This window comes from Zea mays, chromosome 7, assembly GCF_902167145.1.
Source record: "Zea mays cultivar B73 chromosome 7, Zm-B73-REFERENCE-NAM-5.0, whole genome shotgun sequence".
Classification (NCBI taxonomy): Eukaryota; Viridiplantae; Streptophyta; class Magnoliopsida; order Poales; family Poaceae; genus Zea; species Zea mays.
In genome coordinates this window covers 168,495,104-168,514,550 of record NC_050102.1, presented here as the reverse complement: position 1 = coordinate 168,514,550, position 19,447 = coordinate 168,495,104, and the positions used below count along the sequence as shown (strand labels likewise).

The window sequence follows — 19,447 nt, the reverse complement described above, 5'->3', positions numbered from 1 at the left end:
TTGCAGATAACCTTCAAATGGCCAGCAAGCTTTCCAACCTTACCCCCTTCAACTTCTGGGATACTACAACACAACCCATTAATGGTATGTAACAGTGAAGATTGCCTCCTCATCTCTTGAATGGCATATCAGAGTGAGTTCTTGATGCTAATGTGATACTTAACATCAACATGTTCCTGCACAAATAAAACTAGTTCAAACACTTGTGAACAGAATAATACTCACCCTTGGTCAACATTAGCTGTCAAGTATTCCTAATGCGGCAAAGGAAGTGAGAAAGAAATTCAATCACCAAGGATGTCACCATGGAGTTATCTTCAATAAAGCTTCGATACTTGCAAGCTTCGACGACTTGTTCAACCTTATCGACGGCAATAGTCGCAGATTGCACCGCCGCTAGTGCCTCCTTCTCAGCCACCACCGCCGCACATCTTGCCTCCGCCGCAGCAACAGCCGCGGCACGTGCAGCAACTACAGCCTCTGAAACAGCGACGAGGGGAGCAGTTCGATCCATGGGGTTTTGAGTGCGGCTGCTCTAGTGCGGCGGCAATGGTGCGACGGCTAGGGTGCGGCGGCTAGGGTTTGTTTGGGCGGAGACTCGGGTGGACGGCAGTAAGAGCGAGTAGGCCTCACGTATATGGTAACGGAAATATAACGGCGTGAGTTTGAGGTCGTCGTTAACTGTTAATAGAGCTGCCATTTCCACTTTAGAGTGTTGGCTATGCTCAGCTTTTCCATAACGGAGAAACCCTCGCCTGAGCCTCTATTTCGTCAAAGCCGCATCCGTCGTGTTTCATAATACCACATTTCTCTCCCAGGATAGGACGGATGGGCGGATGGCCAGATGGGTGAGAGCGAATCGTGAGTAGGGGAAGGTGTATTGTTTGTTCAGCGCACTGCTCACGGTTTTAGCCCACACGGCTTATATGGCCCAATGAGGCCCATAATACTTCGAGTTCAAACGACGCTCCCGCGCTTGCCGTTCGTGACCATCGCCCGCTTGTGCCACTGCTGGCGTCGACATGGTTGCTGCTGCTAGTGCTCTTGCCGTTGCTGTCGCGTTCTTTTCACCGGTGCTGATATTCCTCCAGGCTTGGGAGGAAACTTGTTCCCAAGCTGGAGCCGCCGGGAATCTTGCACGCAAAGCTTCTTCATCCTCCCAGGTTGCTAATTCCTCAGCCATGTTGGACCAATGGACTTTGACTTGAGATATGATCTCTCCACCCCTTGTGATCATCTGGCGCTGGAGAACCTTGAGGGGAACCTGCAGGGCATAGTCAGGTAATGGAATATGAGGAACCAAGGCCTGATCACGGTCTATAGCACGTTTCAATTGTGAAACGTGAAACACCAGATGGATGTTACTGGAGGTAGGCAACTGCAAACGGTAAGCAACAGTGCCCACGCGTTCCACTATGGTGTATGGCCCAAAAAACTTGAAGGGTAGCTTGTGATTAGAACGGGGCACCACTCACGACTGAACATAGGGTTGGAGTTTCATATAGACCACATCAGCAACTGAAAATGTACGCTCCGACCGCTGCTTGTCTGCCTGTCATTTCATGCGCTCCTGTGCTCGCAGCAAATGAAGTTTGATCACCTTGGTCATTACTTCGCGTTCCTGTAACCACACAGCCAATTCTAGGACCGGCACAGTAGTCTCCATAGGAATACCAAAATGTTTAGGTGCATACCCGTAAAGAACTTCAAATGGTGTATGTCCAAGAGCAGACTGATAACTTGTATAGTACCAGTACTCAGCAACCGAAATCCATTGCAACCACTTTGTAGGACAGGTGTGAACAAAGTAACGTAGGAAGGTTTCCAAACATTGATTTAAACGCTCAGTTTGGCCGTCCGATTGCGGATGATATGCAGATGACAAATTCAGTTGCGTACCAGTCAGCTGAAAAAAGGACTGCCAAAAACTGCTTGTGAAGATGCGATCCCGATCAGATATAATGCAGTGAGGGAGTCCATGGAGTTTATAGACGTTGTCCAAAAACAATTTAGCTACCTTGGAGGCTGTAAAAGAATGCAACAGTGGCAGAAAATGACCATATTTCGAAAATTTATCGACCACCACTAATATACAGTTAGCACGACCAGAACGTGGAAAACCTTCCACAAAATCCAAAGAAATTGTATGCCATGCTTGAGAAGGTACCGGAAGTGGTTGAAGCAGACCAGGGTACTTAGAACGATCTGGTTTAGCTTGTTGGCAGACAGCACAAGACTGAACATAAGAATGCACTATCGAATGCATCCCTGACCAATGAAACAGCTGCTTTAGACGCCGATATGTCGCTGGAACACCAGAATGCCCCCCTAGAGGAGAATCATGCAGAGCCTTCAAGACTTGCTGTTGTAATGATGTGTTACTGTCTAACCAAATATGAACCTTATAACGGATAACACCATTGACCAGGGAATACTTGCCCCACTGCCCGGCATTGAGACTGAGTTTAGCTAACAAGTCTTGAGCCACCGTGTTGTTCTCATAACCGGCTACAACGCGCAAGGTCTCAATGAACTCGAAGACACTATTTCTTGGAGATGGTCGGCAGATGGGGAATACAGTTCAAGTAGCGCCTACAAAATTTAGTTCACAACGAACTTCTGTAAAACCCACATCATTCCCATTTGAAAAGCCAAAACTGAACCAAAATGTCGTTTCTTTGCTTGGACATTGTTGCATAATAAAATATTAACTTCAGACAATCTGCAAAAACGGGGTTGGCCTTGCAACCAAAATTGTTCGCTTTGTAATGTGTCTCCGGAGACAGCGGCTCACCTTTGTAAGGATTGCCCCTTCGCCGAGGAAGCATGGAGCATGATCCTGATTTGGGCTGATTTGCGGTTCCTGGACGGTATTTCCAAAACCGGATCACTACACGCGTGGTGGTTTAGACTGAGGATGCTCTGTAGTAAGCAATCAAGAAAAAGTTTTGATGGCCTCATAATATATTTCTGGTGGAGTTTATGGCTAGAAAAAAACAACAGAATCTTTAAGGATCAACAAAGAACGACAGAGCAAATGGTGCAGGTGGTGAAAGAGCTCATTGGTGGAGGTGTAGCCTGTCTGTAGCGGCTGGGATCCCGGTCAGGGGGGTTTTTGGGTCATTTCTTTTAAGCGTCAGTGTTCTATCTAGATCATTATTGTAAGTTTTTCGGGCCGTGTCTGTTTGTTAAGTTTTTTATCTCTTCTAATATATTGGAATGACAAATCTTTTGCCTTTCTCTTTAAAAAAACATCTTGCAACCAAGTAGGTGAGCATTGGGAAATTGAGAAACAAGAAACGTTATGGTTGGGCTGGCGAGAAAGGGCATCAGCAGCAGCATTCTCTATACCTTTCTTATAAATAATGCGATATTACATCCCGGCTAATTTGGAGTAAGCCTTTTGTTGCCAAGTAGTGTGCAATCGTTGCTCTTTCAGTTGAGCTAAACTGTTGTGGTCAGTATATATGACGAATTCTGCCAACTAAAGATAAGAACGCCAGTGGGACACTGCTAATATAATAGCAAGGTATTCCTTTTTATAAGTCGACAATCTTTGATTCTGAGGACCGAAAGCACGACTGAGGAAAGCTAAGGGATGTCCTTGCTGCATGAGAACAACACCAATTCCGTACTGACAGGCATCAATGTAAATACAAAATGGTTTTGTGAAGTCTGGTAAGGCCAGTACTGGAGCAGTGATCAATGTTGTTTTAAGTAGCTCGAAGGTTGTTTGATGTTCTGGTGTCCAAATGAACAACTCATGTTTCTTGAGTAAGTTAAAAAGGGGTCGACTGATTATACCAAAGTGACGCACAAATTTGAGATAAAAACCCGCCAACCCAAGAAAATTGCGAAGCTCTTTGGCCGATGTTGGAGTAGACCATTGTTCAATAACTTGAATCTTTGTGGGATCAGTAGATACACCTTGAGCACTTATAACATGACCCAAATATACTACTGACTGTTGGGCAAAATCACATTTAGCCAGATTGACCTTCCAATGATCCCTCATGAGTAGCTGAAACACCGTAGTCAAATGACAGAGGTGCTCCTCAAATGATGGACTGTACATCAGTATATCATCGAAGAAAATTGTTGGGGGTATGCTTCGTCGCCGAAGATCATAAAAGAGAAGATGCCTTCGACAGATCCTCTCAAAAGCAGCGTCGAAGTCATCATCCATGAAGCTTCGGCACAGTAACATGTCTCAAGACGAAGGATCGCACCGATTTAAAGATAAAATGACCGATTAGTCCATGAGAGCCTGTGTCATAATTGTAATCTTTTGTAAAGGACATGAATGTAATATCTCACAGGCTGTGCCCTGTGCCTATAAATAGATGGACAGTACCCCCGTACTGTTCACGCTGATTCGTATTTGCTCACACGTCACACTTGGATCTTTGCCTTCTGACGAGCCGAAGGTATAAATGTAATTCGATATTGTTCACGTTTGTTCATAATAATATGATTTGAGGATATTAATGATGTCATATGATTATTTATGTTATTTCTCATGTTTTATATGTCTCTTCCTTCAATAATATGTGTTAAAATGTCGAAGGTATGTCCTTCGCACCCTTCGTCTGAAGATCTTTATATCCTAAGAGATATAATGCTTCAAAGGACGAGGAGTTCTAACTATTAACCCTTTTATGTTGTCTTGTTCTTAATTCATAGCATTTGAGAACAAGTCCCAAACATTGACGCCTATCTCCGTGAACTCACTTCCACTGATTGAGCTGATGGCTTCGTCCAACAAGCAAGCTAAAGCTGCTTCGGCTACAAAGTTAGTGCTCCCGATAACAGACGGTTCGTGCTCAGAGCCAGCTAACAAGAAGCAGAAGGAGGCTCAGAGAAGAGTACAACATGTTGGGGTGCTGTTTGGGGTATGCTTCGTCGCCGAAGATCCTGAAAGAGGAGATGCCTTCGACAGATCCTCTCAAAAGCAGCACCGAAGCCACCATCCATTAAGCTTCGACACAGTAACATGTATCAAGACGAAGGATCGCACCGGCTTAAAGATAAAATGACCGATTAGTCCATGAGAGCCTGTGTCATAGTTGTAATCTTTTGTAAAGGATATGAATGTAATATCTCACAGGCTGCGCCCTGTGCCTATAAATAGATGAACAGTACCCCGTACTGTTTACGCTGATTCGTATTTGCTCACACGTTACACTTGGATCTTTGCCTTCTGACGAGCCGAAGGTATAAATGTAATTCGATATTGTTCACGTTTGTTCATAATAATATGATTTGAGGATATTAATGATGCCATATGATTATTTATGTTATTTCTCATGTTTTATATGCCTCTTCGTTCATTAATATGTGTTAAAATGTCGAAGGTATGTCCTTCACACCCTTCGTCTGAAGATCTTTATATCTTAAGAGATATAATGCTTTGAAGGATGAAGGGTTCTAATATTAACCCTTTTATGTTGCCTTGTTCTTAATTCATAGCATTTGAAAACAAGTCCTAATAAAAACCAAAACACACTTACGTAGGACTGACTGTAAAGTCTCACTCATAGCAGCTAGAAAAGTATTTGGTGCACCGGTCAAACCAAACGCCATCACTCTGAACTCATAATGTCCCATGTGAGTCTGAAATGTTGTTTTGAATTCCTCCCTGGTTTTAACAGGATTTGCTGATACCCGGATTTAATATCCAATTTGCTAAACCACTGGGTATTTGCTATCTCGTCCATCAATTGATCGAAAACAGGAACTGGATACCTGCTCTTGATTGTCAAGGCATTGAGATAGCGATAATCCACACAGAAGCGCCAGGTGTTATTCTTTTTCTTGACCAAAAGAACCGGGGAAGCAAAGGCACTCTGACTTTTCTGAATAACACCCTGCTGGAGCATGTCATGAACTTGTCGTTCAATCTCATCTTTCAATTGTGGGGGATATCGATAAGGCCGCATTGTGAACAGTTGGGCACCCGGCACTAAAGGTATAGTATGGTCACAATCATGAGAGGGTGGCAAACCTTGAGGATCCTCAAAGATAGAAGCATATTGCTCCAAGAGTGCCTGAATCTGATCCGGTAACTGAGAGCTTGGACGGACGGATGTGTCGTCACTGACCAAAAGTAGTTCCACCACAGTGCACTCTGGTATTGGATGTGTATGACCATACAATATAAATTCTTGTCCCTGGTAAGGAATGGCTAACCACTGTTGTACCCAATCAACTCGCATGGGACTGAAGGTTTGCAACCAATCCATTCCAACTACCATGTCACAACCGCGCAAAGGAAGAAACAGGATGTCTGAAAGAAATGTGCAACCCTGAATTTGCCATGGAACCTGCAACCATTTTTCTTCACAAAGCAACACCTCTCCATTAGCCACACGAACACTAACCGATATGGGCACCACATGAGTAGGCTGGTGTTTGTCTCTAAGATGATTACTGACAAAAGTATGTGAACTGCCACTGTCCAACAAAATCAATACAGAATGGTTCAGAAGAACACCCTGAAACAGGTTCAGGTCTGATTACAAATAGCCAAATATCTTAAGTTAGGCTTTTGGGTGCTGCTCAGTTTTGCGCAATAGTAAGAGAAGAAAAGCTGTAGGCATACCATCTCTTGGTGCTCGTTGCCGGAGAAGAGACAAGGAGGGGGAGAAAACTGAGGGGAACTTTGAGGAGAGCGCGAGGCCCAGCACAAGTGCACAACGACCTCGACGACGTACACGACGAAGAACGTAACGGCGTTGACCGCCACCGCCGCAGAGCCGCTACGCAGGGAGAGGGAGGGAATCCCTCGGGGGCGCTTTCACCTAAGGAAGCGAAAGAGCGACGAGGCAAGCTTGGACGCACGCGGATCCTCAAATCCGCAACCCGACGATCCAGACCCCCGAGCGTTCGGCCTAATGCCGTAGAGAGCGAGAGCGGCGGCAGAAGCAGAAGCAGTGGAGGAGACGGGGAGTGTGCATGCTGGGGTGATGAAGCTGCAAATCTTCCGGAGCGGGGGCGAAGCATAGGCAGCCAGAGGAGAGGGTACGCGAGAGTGTGATTGCACCGGGAGATCACTGGTGCGTCGCTTGGACTGGCGGAGCAGAGCCGGGCGGAAGCAGAGAGAGTGACGACTACAAAATATATCAGCACCATGGCCGGATTAGGATCAGCTAAACTAATCCCACAAAAACTGGCCACGCAACCTTGAATGTTCGATCATGCGAGCTGAGAGAGCGGAGGAGTCCGCTCGGAGGGGAGGAAAGGGCGGAGGAAGAGGAGACGGAGCGAGGAAACCGGATTCTGGCCACGGACACTTACCGATAATATAGTAGAGATTAGATTTTTAGATCTAACGGACTTGCACGCTTGACGCTTTATAAATCTGCCCACGACGCGATCCAAGTCGAGTCGAGTCGAGTCCTCTTCTATTTAGGGGAACGGTCAAATACGCGTACACGGCCGGTATCCGCAGCGCCGGCACGGCGCACCTCCTCTCGGAGAATCGAAGCCGAACTGGGCGGCGGGCGTAATGGATCTGCTGAAGCGGGAGCTGGAGAAGAAGCGGAAGGCGGCGACGGCCGACTTCGGGGGCAAGAGCTTCGTGCGGCGCTCGGAGCTGGAGCAGAAGCAGCTCCAGAAGCGCCGCGACGAGCACCGCCAGCTCCTCGCCAAGTCCGGCGGCACGTCGGCGCCCTCCGCGAATTCCGCCGCAGCTGCTACCGGTTCCGACCCCAGCAGCTTCGACGCCGCAGCTCAGACGGCGGCGGCGAACCCTAACCCTAGCTCCTCCGCCGCCGCCACCTCCTCGGCGCCCTCCGTCCCGCCCGCCCTCGCGCCGAAGAAGACCGCGCAGGAGGAGGCGCTGCTCTCCGAGGAGCGTCGCATCGACGAGCTCGACCTCCCACGGCACGAGGTGGTGCGGCGCCTCCGCGTGCTGCGCGAGCCCGTCACGCTGTTCGGGGAGGACGACGACGCCCGCCTCGCGCGCTTCAAGCTCGTGCTCAAGTCCGGCGTCATCGACGACATTGACGACATCGACATGACCGAGGGACAGACCAACGACTTCCTCCGCGACATGATCGAGATGCGCAAGCGGCAGAAGTCCGGGAGGGACACCTACGCCAAGGGCAAGAGCAAGCGTGTAGGTGGGGGTGATGGTGGCGACGGGGGTGCCGCTGGAGACAGTGCAGATGATGGGGATGCCAAGGGGAGCGGCGATGATGCTGACGCAGACAAGGACTCCAAGAGGATGAGGACCAAGTTTGAGGAGCTTTGCAATGAAGACAAGATTTTGGTGTTCTTCAAGAAGCTGCTTAATGAGTGGAACCAGGAATTGGATGAGATGACTGAGCTAGAGAAGCGGACAGCAAAGGGGAAGTCCATGGTTGCAACATTCAAGCAGTGTGCACGGTATCTCAGCCCGCTGTTTGAGTTCTGCAGAAAGAAGGTATTGATTCTTATGCAATTTCCATCTGTTGGTTGCTTAAATTGTGCTATTAATTTGATTGCACTTCAAATTGACACAATTATTCAAAACTCTAATCAGTAAACTGAGTAGTTAGTCTGTAACATGGCAAACATTTACGATAGACATGTAACGTGTTACTTTTATTCTGAATACCATGCTTTCTTGAAAGATCATTTCGTTGTACATTTGATGTTATGTTGTCTGCTACCCATTGTATATTGTGCAAGTATAATAAACACTACTTCTGTATACCTCCCTCTCATGCATGCTAGTATCATATTCTGGTTGTCATATATATTTTATGATAAAAAAAACTTGACTTTGGGGGAGGGGGGGAGGCAGGAAGAGACAGCCCCCGAGCATCTTTTGTGTTCTTAGTTTTGCATTTGTTCTGTACTAGTGCAGATTCTAATTCTGGCATACTATGTCCCCAAGTTTGTTTTTAAATGGAATTACCTAGTGTGTAGGATTGCAATTCAGTTGAGCAATCAACTAAATTCTAGTTCGTGACTGAGATTCAGATTTGATATAACTAATGTAGTCTCACTATAGGGCGTAGCAAGCTTCTTGGAAATATCATCCCGCTTTCTGCTTGAGCGAAATACTGATGCTCATCTGAATATTGATTATGTTTATACCGTTCACAACTAATGTCATTACAGCCTTTCATCAAGTTTCTTGGTGCTTCACTGATTCTGATGCATGTATGGCTGGATCCATTTTTAGGTTCTTCCTGATGACATCCGTCGAGCATTGCTTGTTATTGTCGAGTGTTGCATGAAGCGAGATTATTTAGCAGCAATGGACCAATATATCAAGCTGGCAATCGGGAATGCACCATGGCCCATTGGAGTTACAATGGTTGGCATCCACGAGCGTTCTGCCCGAGAAAAGATCTACACAAACAGCGTCGCCCACATCATGAATGACGAGACCACTCGCAAGTATCTTCAGTCAATCAAGAGGCTCATGACGCTTTCCCAGCGGCGTTACCCTGCACTGCCCTCAAAATCAGTGGAGTTCAACAGCCTGGCAAATGGGAGTGACCTGCAGGCGCTTCTATCGGAAGAGAATGGTTCGGGTAAAGCTTCCGAGGAAAGGCTCCGGTTGATGCCAGCATTGAAAGAGTGATGCCTTCGCAGACTAGATTGGATTACAAGTAGAGCTTGAGATGCTTGTGTAATATATACAATCAATCCTGCCTGTTTTTTTTTCTTTTCCTGTTTGTGCTGAAGAGAAAAGCAACAGAGTTATGTATGCTAATTAAATCGCTTTACCGCTACATCTGGTCAGGCAAAGTTTTTATTAATATATCTGCCAATTCCGGAGAACCATTTTTTACTATTTATCATCAAGCAGCAGTCATGCTTACTGTATTAATCAGGTTTGGTGCTATCCTAGTTGTGTCAGTACCGCAACTGATAAGATCTGGAAACAATGCTGCATTTATCGCATGATTGTAATTTCAGTCACCACACCACGTGCCAAAGGTTTATGTACAACATTGAAATCCATGGATTTATCTCATCTGAAGCTAACAACGTGGATCAGGTCGCAGGTAATCTGTTTCCCTCTCTTTGCAGCGTGCAAATCTGGAAACCGCGTGCAGCAGCAGCAGATCCATCAGCCTCCCGTCTTCTGGATCCTAGGTAAGTGAGCCCACTGCAGTGAAGGAACCAATATGATAGCTTGCTAACAATGTGAAGTTTTGATGGATAATGGTTTGATGAACAATATGAATGGATAATGGTTCGATGAACAAATAATCCAAAAACTAGTTGAGGCAGATCAGAATAGTCTGGGGAGCTTGCAGTCCGCTGAAGAACGCCTACATTCTTAGAAGCAGCGCTGAAGGCCTCCTTGTGGGTGATGCCCGGGTCTCTTGCCTTAATCCTCTGTATCTCCTCCCTGAGTAACAATCAGATGAGCGCATATTAAAGATCTCGTCGTCTCTACCAGAGTAGCAGCTAAAAACATGCTGAAATTTCAATCACAATATATATATAACCAGCTGTTGGTTTTATAGTCAACAACGCTAACAGTTCTTATGCATTTGACCTGTATGAGTGTATACCCGAAGCATGCGTGTACACGATCCGTATGTCTCGTAAACTATTGTACGCAAAATGCTGACTATGAGTGTGTTTGGTTTGAAAAATAAAGTAATTCATCTTCTTCTCACTTCTCATTTTTTTATTTGGTTTGTGGAATAGAATGGGTTGATCTATCATCACCCCATTCCTCATAAGCTAATAATTAGTATATATATGAGGAGTGAGTTGATTACACCAAAATTAATGGAATGAACTTATAATGCATCACCTCATGAAGCATAGAGTGACTCCACAAACCAAACAAAGGCATTCTTACTTGATGAAGCAATTGTAGGCCGACGGCGTCCGTTGCTTCCTAAGTGGAGCTGCGAAATGTTTCAAAAGCACATGCTTGCTTAAGTACGAACGATGAGAAGTGCCAAAATATCAGTGGAGGCATTGTTAAAACCGCGCGTGTGATCACCTACGTTTGTTAACCGCAGGGAAGGCGGCATGGTTGTCGGCAACGGTAGCAGCCTCCGTTGTCTCCCCCCGGTCCTCTCCGCTGCTCTCGTCGGAGTCCCTGGGCGGCGGATCAACGCCGCCGGCCTCCTGTTTCATCGAACGGGACGCGTCGTCGTTTGCCCAATGAGCGAGGACGCGCGCTAATGCAAAGGGAGGGCAGGGCAGGGCACGGTGGGAACCTGCATCAGGGGAAGCAGCTCGACGGACGCCGGCGCCGGCGCCTCGTCGGGCGGCAGCGCGACGGAGAGGATGCCGCAGCAGCTTCCGCACTGCACGGCCACCGTCTTCAGCAGCTGCAGGCTGCCGCCGATCGGCACGCCCACCTGCATTGCATGCGTAGGCAGGCAGGCAGGCAATCGTGCGCGCCGTACGTGAGACCGTGTGTGGGCATTGGCGGTTTCCGGAGCATGCAGTGCATACAGGTCGTTGTTAAGTTACCAGCAGGATGGTGGCGCAGAATTTGCACTGCACGTAGCCGAGGCGCTCCGGGAGGGCGGCGCCGAAGCAAGGGTGGCGTGGCGACGACGACGACGACATGGCCGTCCGTCCGCCGTTGAGCTCCACAGCGCGAAGCAGCAAAGAGCGGGGTGGTGGTGAGTGGTGACTGGTGAGTTGGTGACAGGACAGACAGTGTAGGGTGTCACCATGGGGTGGTGTTCAATAGATTTTGTAGGCGGCAGCCGGGAACGACGACGATAAACTAAAGACGCAGCCTGGCCTGTAATCCAACATTACGTTTGCGAAACCGGGCAAGTTACGTGCGCGCGCATCGCATGTGCTCGCGGCATGTGAGTGGCAGCGCTTCCAATCAATGAAGTGATCGGAACTTCCCATGCAAGTGCCCCGGACAGGCAGCCATGCCCATCTCTGCGTATTTCGGGTACAGGCCCCGCCCTGGCCCCGGCCCCTGTTTCTAGAGGCCACAAGAGGGCCTCAGCCTTTCAGGGGAAACTTTTTAATCTGGCGAACCAGACGCTGGGCATGTGAGAATCGGCGCCTTATCGCAGTCGCAGTCGGCCTGCGCACTGTTCTGCTCTCATCAGAAATCCATGCTGCTGCGAGAGTCAGCCACTGAGCCACCACACTGACTGCCATAAAGGTCTTGCACGGCAATTTTGCTCCATGGCAGGTTTGGTAAAAGAAAAGAAAAAAAAACAGTTGGTGCTCCTTCGGATTTCGAGTGACTTTCAGTTGCAGCCCAGAGGCTCTAGCTACTCCTCTCTTCGGTTACGTGGTCTCGGCGCCTTTTGCCACTCTCAAGATTCGTCCGATCCGGGCAAGCCTATTGAATTTCCAGATTCCGCGACAAAAAGACTCGTTCTAAATAAACGTAGGAGTTGCCGAGTTCAAGTCTTGGAGGCAGCGCTTCGGCCATGGCGTTAATCTTGGAGTTGGTCATTTCGTTGAGCGCGACGGAATCCGTAAGGTCTTTGTCGACGATAGGTGCCTGACCAGCCTGCTGAACTTGTCGACCTGAGTGCTGAGCCTCGTGCGTCCTCTCCACGACGCCGGCGGCGCGCGGTCCGCGGCGAAGTCTGCCCCCCCCCCCCCCCCCCCAGAGGGGACTCGTCCCGCTCAGAATCCTCGCTGAAAAGATGGCCGACGCAGAAAACCACGAGGTCTCCCTGTATTTCTCTTTTATCTACTACCTCCGGTTAAGGGGTGTTTGGTTACACCCCGCTAAAATTTAGCTCCTATCCCATCGAATGTTTGAACCTCCGTTTCGGGTATTAAATGTAGTCGGATTATAAAACTAATTTGTCAGCCGAAGATTAAAAGACGGGACGAATTTAGTCCAGTTGGTTGGGTCTATATTTCATACTCCTATTTAAAAGTCAAACGCTTGATGTAACCCGGGCTAAACTTTAGCAGGAGCAACCAAACACCCCCTAAGAGCTAGTTTCCTATTTATTTTAAAGAATTCTATTTTTTTCAACGAAAATTAGTTCATGAAAATGAAAATTCTTTTTTTTAAAAAATAAAGCTGTTAAACTAGCCTTAAAAGATTCTCTCACAAACCATTCCTTTTGTGTACCTTAACCTTAGCAGAACCCGATCTAGGTAGGGAGCCACCACTCCACCAGAACGGTGGCTCTAGGCCCCTAAATCCCATAGGCCCCCTCCTTCTGCCTTTTCTATATAGTTACTTTAGTTTTGGTCTAGTTAAGAAATACAAAGAAGACAAAAATGAAGCAGTCCAACATCATGCCTTTCAGTCGAAAGAAAAGCAAAAGCCCCACACTGTAATATGAAGAGATCGTGAAAGCTTTTAATGGTTTCATCATCCTATCTGTGTATTTTATCGCTTCTTCCATGACGATGCTGAGTCTAGAAACTGGCGTCCAACGCAATTTACAGTTACAGCACTGGGACGCGAATGCGCATCGCTGTCCAAATCCAGCCTTGATGGGCATACCATTCTTTCAATTTAATTGCTATACCAGCCGCGATCTCATATTCTTGTTCTGTCATGTGTATTACTTCATGCATGACATTCAAACAAGTATACTTCTCTTCTTCTTAATTTAATCCAGATCATGATGACTAGAAAGTATATGTAAGCAACGAAAAAAGGAAAAATAAATAAAGAAAGAGACAAGACAAGTTGATCAAATCACAAAAGGGTGCTATGGATAATTTTTTATTGTAACACCCTAAAATTCTATTTTTGGATTTATAAAAACTTCTCCAAGAAGATTTGAGTTAAAATGTCTTTTAAGAAGGGTTTCCTTACTTTTTGAAGTTATTTTCCTAAAACAGAAAAATGATAATATTAAATTTTGATTTAAATTTTTCGAACTAGAATTTAAACTTGGAACAAAAAAAGAAAGATTTTCTATCTAATTATTTGAGTGGATATTCCTTTCAAGAATATTAAATATATATGTATTTATTTAAATGAGTAATATAAAAATAAAAATTGCATCTCATGCTGGAGTTTTGTTTGTGCATTGAAATCCGAATCTGTAAATCAAAACCAAAAAATAATCTGAAATACCCGCCTTTGGGCCGAAACCGCTTGCCCTCGGCCCAGCTAAACTTTGTCTAGCCCAATGGCACGTCGTGCCTCCTTCTTGCGCCGGAAGGTGGGGGCCACTGTCAGCCTCACCTTTCTTCCTCACACACGGACCGAAGGAGTCACTTGCGAGCGGGTGTGAAGCATCTAGGCCACTAAGTAGTGTTTTGGTAACTAATGACGATTATATGTGGACTAACGAATTCTCGGAGAAATAAAAATACAAAGTTGGACCATCCAAAGATGAGCTACAATGAAAGTTTTGCAGACTTTGATATTGATTGTGAAATGGGTCTACGCAAAGGTATTCAATAGGGTTTTACTTTTGTCGGCCACAAGGTGATTAGAGAAGTAATTTGATCGGATTATTACGCTAGATGGTCGTACTATCAAGAGAGCCAGTGATGGTTTCTTATGTGAAACTTAGTGCTTCATAGTGTAGAATAGTGTAATGGATGATGTATTGATAATAGATGGGATACAATATATATAGACTCAACCCTAACCTTAATGGGCCGGCAGCCCAACAGTGGTGCCGGCCCCCGCACACACACAGTCTAACATCCTCCCGCAGTCGCAACGGGGGCACCACACACGATGAGACTGGAGTAGAGGCCGAAAGTAGGAGCCGACAGGTTGACATAGAGCATATAGATGTTGCATGTGTATGAGGACTAACAACACTTCCGAATTTGCGAGTTAAAATCTTTTCAAAAGAGAATTTGGAAAGGAGGCTAAGTGTCTGTGTCACATACCGTCCGAGCCAGGAAGCCAGACTGTCTGCGCGGTTCTAGAGAGGTCCGAAGATTAGTGTTCTTCAGAGTGGTCCGAACTATTTGTACTGCGGACCGTCCGGGCCTAGTGGCCGGACCGTCCACAGTCCTGACCAAGAAAGATGTCGATTTGCACACAGTCCATGTGTTGGTGTGCGGACCGTCTGGTTGGGGCCGACAGATCGTCCGCATGTGCCTAAGTTGATTTGGGCAGGGACTGTGTCGTCTGGGTAATTTGTATTATAGATTGTTCGAGGCCTGAGCTCAGACTATACTAACTCATGGGTCACGAACCATCCAGCCATGAGTAGTAGATCGTCCACCTTTATTAAAGTTAGGTAGGTCGAACTCGGGGAGTTAATGTTCCCAGGTCGCGGACTGTCCGGTCAGGGTCAACGGACTATGTGCGCCTTGCTTTTTCTAACAACTTTGACACAATTTTCAAATGGAAAGTAGCTATTACAGGTGGTGTGAATCATCCGACCATAAGGCGTGTACCGTCTACGAGTGCGCAGAAAGGGGGCAACATGGCCATAACGGCTAGTAGTGTTTGGAGAGGTATAAATAGAAGTGGTTCTCGTGAGTAGAAGCTCTCTTGGCCATCCTTTGCACATATTGAGCACATTTGAGCTTTCCAAACACTCTCACTTACATTTATTGCTTGGGATATCATTCTAGTGAGTGATCCAGTGATTCTAGTGTGCTGCATCATCAAAGTGATCATGAGGCACTAGGTGAACAAACAAGCGATTATCATCAACTTTTTACTCTTGGAGGTTGTTGCCTCCTAGACGGCTTGGTGTTGACTCTGTCGAGCTCTTCGAGAAGGTTGTGAAGAAGTAGAAGAGGAGATTGTGAGGGGTTTGTGCCTACCTCGTTGGAGCGGCAAAGGCAACACTAGTGGAATTGAGGCATTGAGTGTTTTCTTGCCCACTTGGCTCAAAGGTCAAGCGGTTTCTTGAAAGAGGAGCAAGTGGGAGCTTGGAATCCACCTCAACATGGATTAGGGGTGATTGGCAAATCACTGAGACCACAAGAAAAAATCGATATCTCTATTGTCCATTACTTGTTTTCTTGCAATTGTTTGTGATTACTTGAATCATTGTTCTAGTCACCTTGATTACTTATTCACCCTAGGTTGCCAACCTAACTTAGCTCAACATAGGCTAGAGAATTTATCCCTCTCATTGTACTGATTAAATTCATCTAGTGTTGTTGATTTTAGTCAAAACTGTCTATTCACCCCCCATCTAGCCAGTGTCCTAGATCTTACAAGTGGTATCAGACCCGAGAACTCCATTGTCTTTGGATCTAAACATCTCGAAGTAGGATATTATGGCTAGTCGAAGCAACATGCATATGGGGAAGCTGCCACACTTTGAAGGAAATAGTTATGATTATTAGAAAATTGAAAGTCGCCTAGAGGGGGGTGAATAGGCCTAATCTGAAATTTACAAACTTAAGCACACACTACAAGACGGGGTTAGCGTTAGAACTTAATTCAAGTCTGGGAGAGAGGGAAAAACAAATCAAATGGAAAACAAGCGGATGAACACGGTGATTTGTTTTACCGAGGTTCGGTTCCAAAGAACCTAGTCCCCGTTGAGGAGGTCACAAAGACCGGGTCTATTCCAACTCTTTCCCTCTCTCAAACGATCACTTAGACCGAGTGAGCCTTCTTCCTTAATCTCACGGGTCACTAAGACCCCGCAAGGACCACCACACACTTGGTGTCTCTTGCCTTGCTTACAGAGCACTTGAGAATAAGAATGGGAAAAGAAGAATGCACGATTGCAAAAGCCAAGCGACAAGAGCGACAAATAATACACAGATCTCTCTCTCAAGTCACTAATCACTAATGATCACTTGTCTCAATTGTGGAACTTGGAGAGATTGGAAGCTTTGATTGTGTATTTGAATGGATTGCTAGCTCTTGTATTGAATGTGAAGGATTGGAGTGTGTTGGAGACTTGTTCTCAAATGCTATGAATCAAGAACAAGGCAACATAAAATGTTAAATAATAATGTCCTTCGTCCGCTGAAGCATTATCTCCTCGAGGATTTAATGAACTTCGGACGAAGGCCACGGTCAGAATACCACGAAGGTCATGCCTTCGTGATCAGACAAAAAACAATGTGAAATAAAATATAAAATATTAAAAATTAGAGAAAGATCTATTAGAAACAAATAACATTATTCACATATTTTATAGTATGAACCTAAATATTAAAGCATAATATTTAGGTACATTTATACCTTCGCCTTGGCGGAAAGTAATAATTCCAGCGTAATGCGTTAGCGATTACAGGATTGCGTGAACAGTGCAGGGGTACTGTTCACCTATTTATAGGCACAGGGCGCAGCCTGTGTAAAATTATATTTATGTCCTTTACAATCGACTACAATAATGACACAAAACATCATGGGTCTTTAAGTCAATCCATCTTTAAGTCGGTTCGCCCCTTTGTCTAGAGATCTGTCAGTATGCCGAAGCTCTATAGGCAATAGCTTCGGCGTTGCTCCTGAGAGGATCTTCCGAAGGTGTTCTCATTCTTTAGGATCTTCGGCTACGAAGCATACCCCCAACAGTAGCCCCTTCGCGGTGCTAGATCGTTTTTCGTAACGAGCTTGATCCATGAAAAAGTCTTCTAGGCTTCGGGATGACGAAGATCCGAAAAACACCTTCCCTGAGCTCGTTGGCGAGAAACGATTAAAATAATCTGCGCGCGCGGTGGCCGCATCTTGCAGCGGTTACGCGCGCCCCAGCGATTCACCTTCTCGGACCCTGTGGCCCACCGTTCAGCGAGTGCGGGTGACTGTTTGTTCGGTGCGGGAGACCTTGACGATTCACCTTCCCACCTACGACACTATATAAACAGACGGGTAGGTGTGAAGTTACCACAGCATTCATTGCTATTGCACTGTTTTGCTGCCAAAATTTTAGCCATAGCCGAAGCTTAATCATCGTGCTCAAACGAAACACCGCTTTTGATTCTGCTTCGTCACAAGAGGAAGAGCTTCGGGAAAATCAAAAAAGTCAACAACAAAAATTTCAAGAAAGTCATAATCAAATGGCCAGAGTTCGTTCCACTGCCAGGGTTGATCGTGAGGGAGATGAGACCAAAGCTACTGAGACTGTTCCGATTTCCGAAGCGATGAAGCGGGCAGGGCTGCTAACATCGGAGGATGTCCCTGCCGCTGAAGCAGAGCAGGCTGATGTTGAAGAGACCGAATCTGAAGATGATTATAGCAGTGCGGTGCCAAGTAAACCCAGCCATCTGGATTTCGGAAAATCCACCATCTCCGAAGGTGATTTGCCTAAGATGTTGAATTTGGGCTATTTAAGTGAAGCAAAGAAAGAGCTGGTCCGTTTTGATGGAGAAGAAACTACTCCGAAGCCAGGAAAAGATGAAGTAGTGATCTTTAAAAGTTTCTTTAAAGCTGGTTTAAGATTCCCTTTGAACAAGATGATTGCTGATGTGCTGAAGAAGTTTGGGATCTACCTTCATCAGCTAACTCCTAACGCTATCGTTAGGCTTAGCGTTTACATTTGGGCTCTCCGAAACCAAGGGGTGGAACCATTTGCCGAAGGTTTCTGCCGAGTGCATGAGCTTCATTATCAGACCAAGGCTAGAGGAGATGGGTTACATGAAAACTTCGGCTGTTACAATTTTGCCTACCGCAAGACTACAAAATTTCCAGTGATCAGTTACCGAAGCAAGTGGCCAGCTGGCTGGAAATCTGAATGGTTCTACGTCAAAGTTGACGAAGAGAAGGAGAAGCTAGTGCAGAGTCCGTTAGAGTTGATCTTTGGAGAGACCAGACCCCCGTGCAACATGACACCAGAGGGTCCAACACAAATTGCTCTAGCTAAATTTAGAGTTATTGCGGAGCATATTGGCACTAGAGACTTAGTGCAAGAATTCTTAACTTTTAAAGTATTTCCAACTATGAAAGAGTGGGCCATGCCGAAGCTTGAAGGAAAAAAGAAGGAGGGGGAACTTATTCGGTTGCCTTACCATTACAAATTCAAGAAACATTTCAAAGTGCCTTGCCAAGAGTGGCTGGACACAATCGAAGTGATGTGCAATGAAATACTCGGAAATTATTCTAGAAAACAAGACCAATTGATGACTGCGGCCTTCGGCACTCGTCCGAAACGAAGGCTAAACCGAGTAATGGATGCTCTGGGCTTTGAATATCCTGACTACGAGCGGCTAGACAAGGGTGCCGAAGGCCAAAAAAGGAAAAGAGTAGCTAGTGTTCTGAATAAAAATGATGAAGAACAACCAAAGAAGAAAAAGCTGGAGTCTGAGCCAAAAACAGGTGTTTCAAAGAAGAGAAAAGCTTCGACTCCGAAGCACAAAGCAATTGATGATGAAGAAGGAACTCCTGCAACACCCTCTGCTACTGAAGTAGAGGAAATCTTAAAGGTAATGACTGAATCTTTGCCTATCAAACTAAGTCCATTGGGGCCACATCTGACAAAGCTTTTTCAGAAGGAAAAGGAGCTCGCGAAAACGAAGGCAGCTAGGCCAAAAAGGCAAAGAATTATTACGGTGACAGAAGTTATCGAAGGAACACCACCAGGAGCTTCAGCTCCGAAGGCGCCGGCTATTGAAAGCACGACAGCTACTGAAACTGCACCTTCGG

General features: G+C 46.1%; 2 protein-coding genes across 3 annotated transcripts; one reads left to right on the top strand and one right to left on the bottom strand.

Moving 5' to 3' along the window:
- Positions 1–7,407: 7,407 nt before the first annotated feature.
- On the top strand, positions 7,408–9,775 carry LOC103633324 (pre-mRNA-splicing factor 18-like). Its single transcript, NM_001319725.1, has 2 exons — positions 7,408–8,425; positions 9,173–9,775. Exons 1-2 carry the CDS (start codon positions 7,508–7,510, stop codon positions 9,575–9,577), a joined length of 1,323 nt encoding a protein of 440 aa, NP_001306654.1. The 5' UTR covers positions 7,408–7,507; the 3' UTR covers positions 9,578–9,775.
- Positions 9,776–9,868: 93 nt separating this feature from the next.
- On the bottom strand, positions 9,869–11,692 carry LOC100283120 (axial regulator YABBY2). Of its 2 annotated transcripts, NM_001156022.1 has the most exon segments (7): positions 9,869–10,030; positions 10,060–10,108; positions 10,279–10,354; positions 10,817–10,865; positions 10,968–11,091; positions 11,184–11,327; positions 11,443–11,637. In NM_001156022.1, coding segments are annotated over 6 exon segments (531 nt in total). In that variant the 5' UTR covers positions 11,542–11,637; the 3' UTR covers positions 9,869–10,030; positions 10,060–10,069.
- Between the last annotated feature and the right edge of the window lie 7,755 nt (positions 11,693–19,447).

What these genes read in the sequence shown, in the direction of transcription:
- LOC103633324 (NM_001319725.1), top strand. Translation starts at nt 7,508, where the DNA reads ATGGATCTGCTGAAGCGGGAGCTGGAGAAGAAGCGGAAGGCGGCGACG. An exon ending in TTGAGTTCTGCAGAAAGAAG is followed by an intron (nt 8,426 to 9,172) that starts GTATTGATTCTT and finishes ATCCATTTTTAG; the next exon opens with GTTCTTCCTGATGACATCCG.
- LOC100283120 (XM_008653250.3), bottom strand. Translation starts at nt 11,541, where the DNA reads ATGTCGTCGTCGTCGTCGCCACGCCACCCTTGCTTCGGCGCCGCCCTC. An exon ending in GCCTACAATTGCTTCATCAA is followed by an intron (nt 10,355 to 10,816) that starts GTAAGAATGCCT and finishes ATTGTTACTCAG; the next exon opens with GGAGGAGATACAGAGGATTA. An exon ending in TCAGCGCTGCTTCTAAGAAT is followed by an intron (nt 10,109 to 10,278) that starts GTAGGCGTTCTT and finishes CCTTCACTGCAG; the next exon opens with TGGGCTCACTTACCTAGGAT.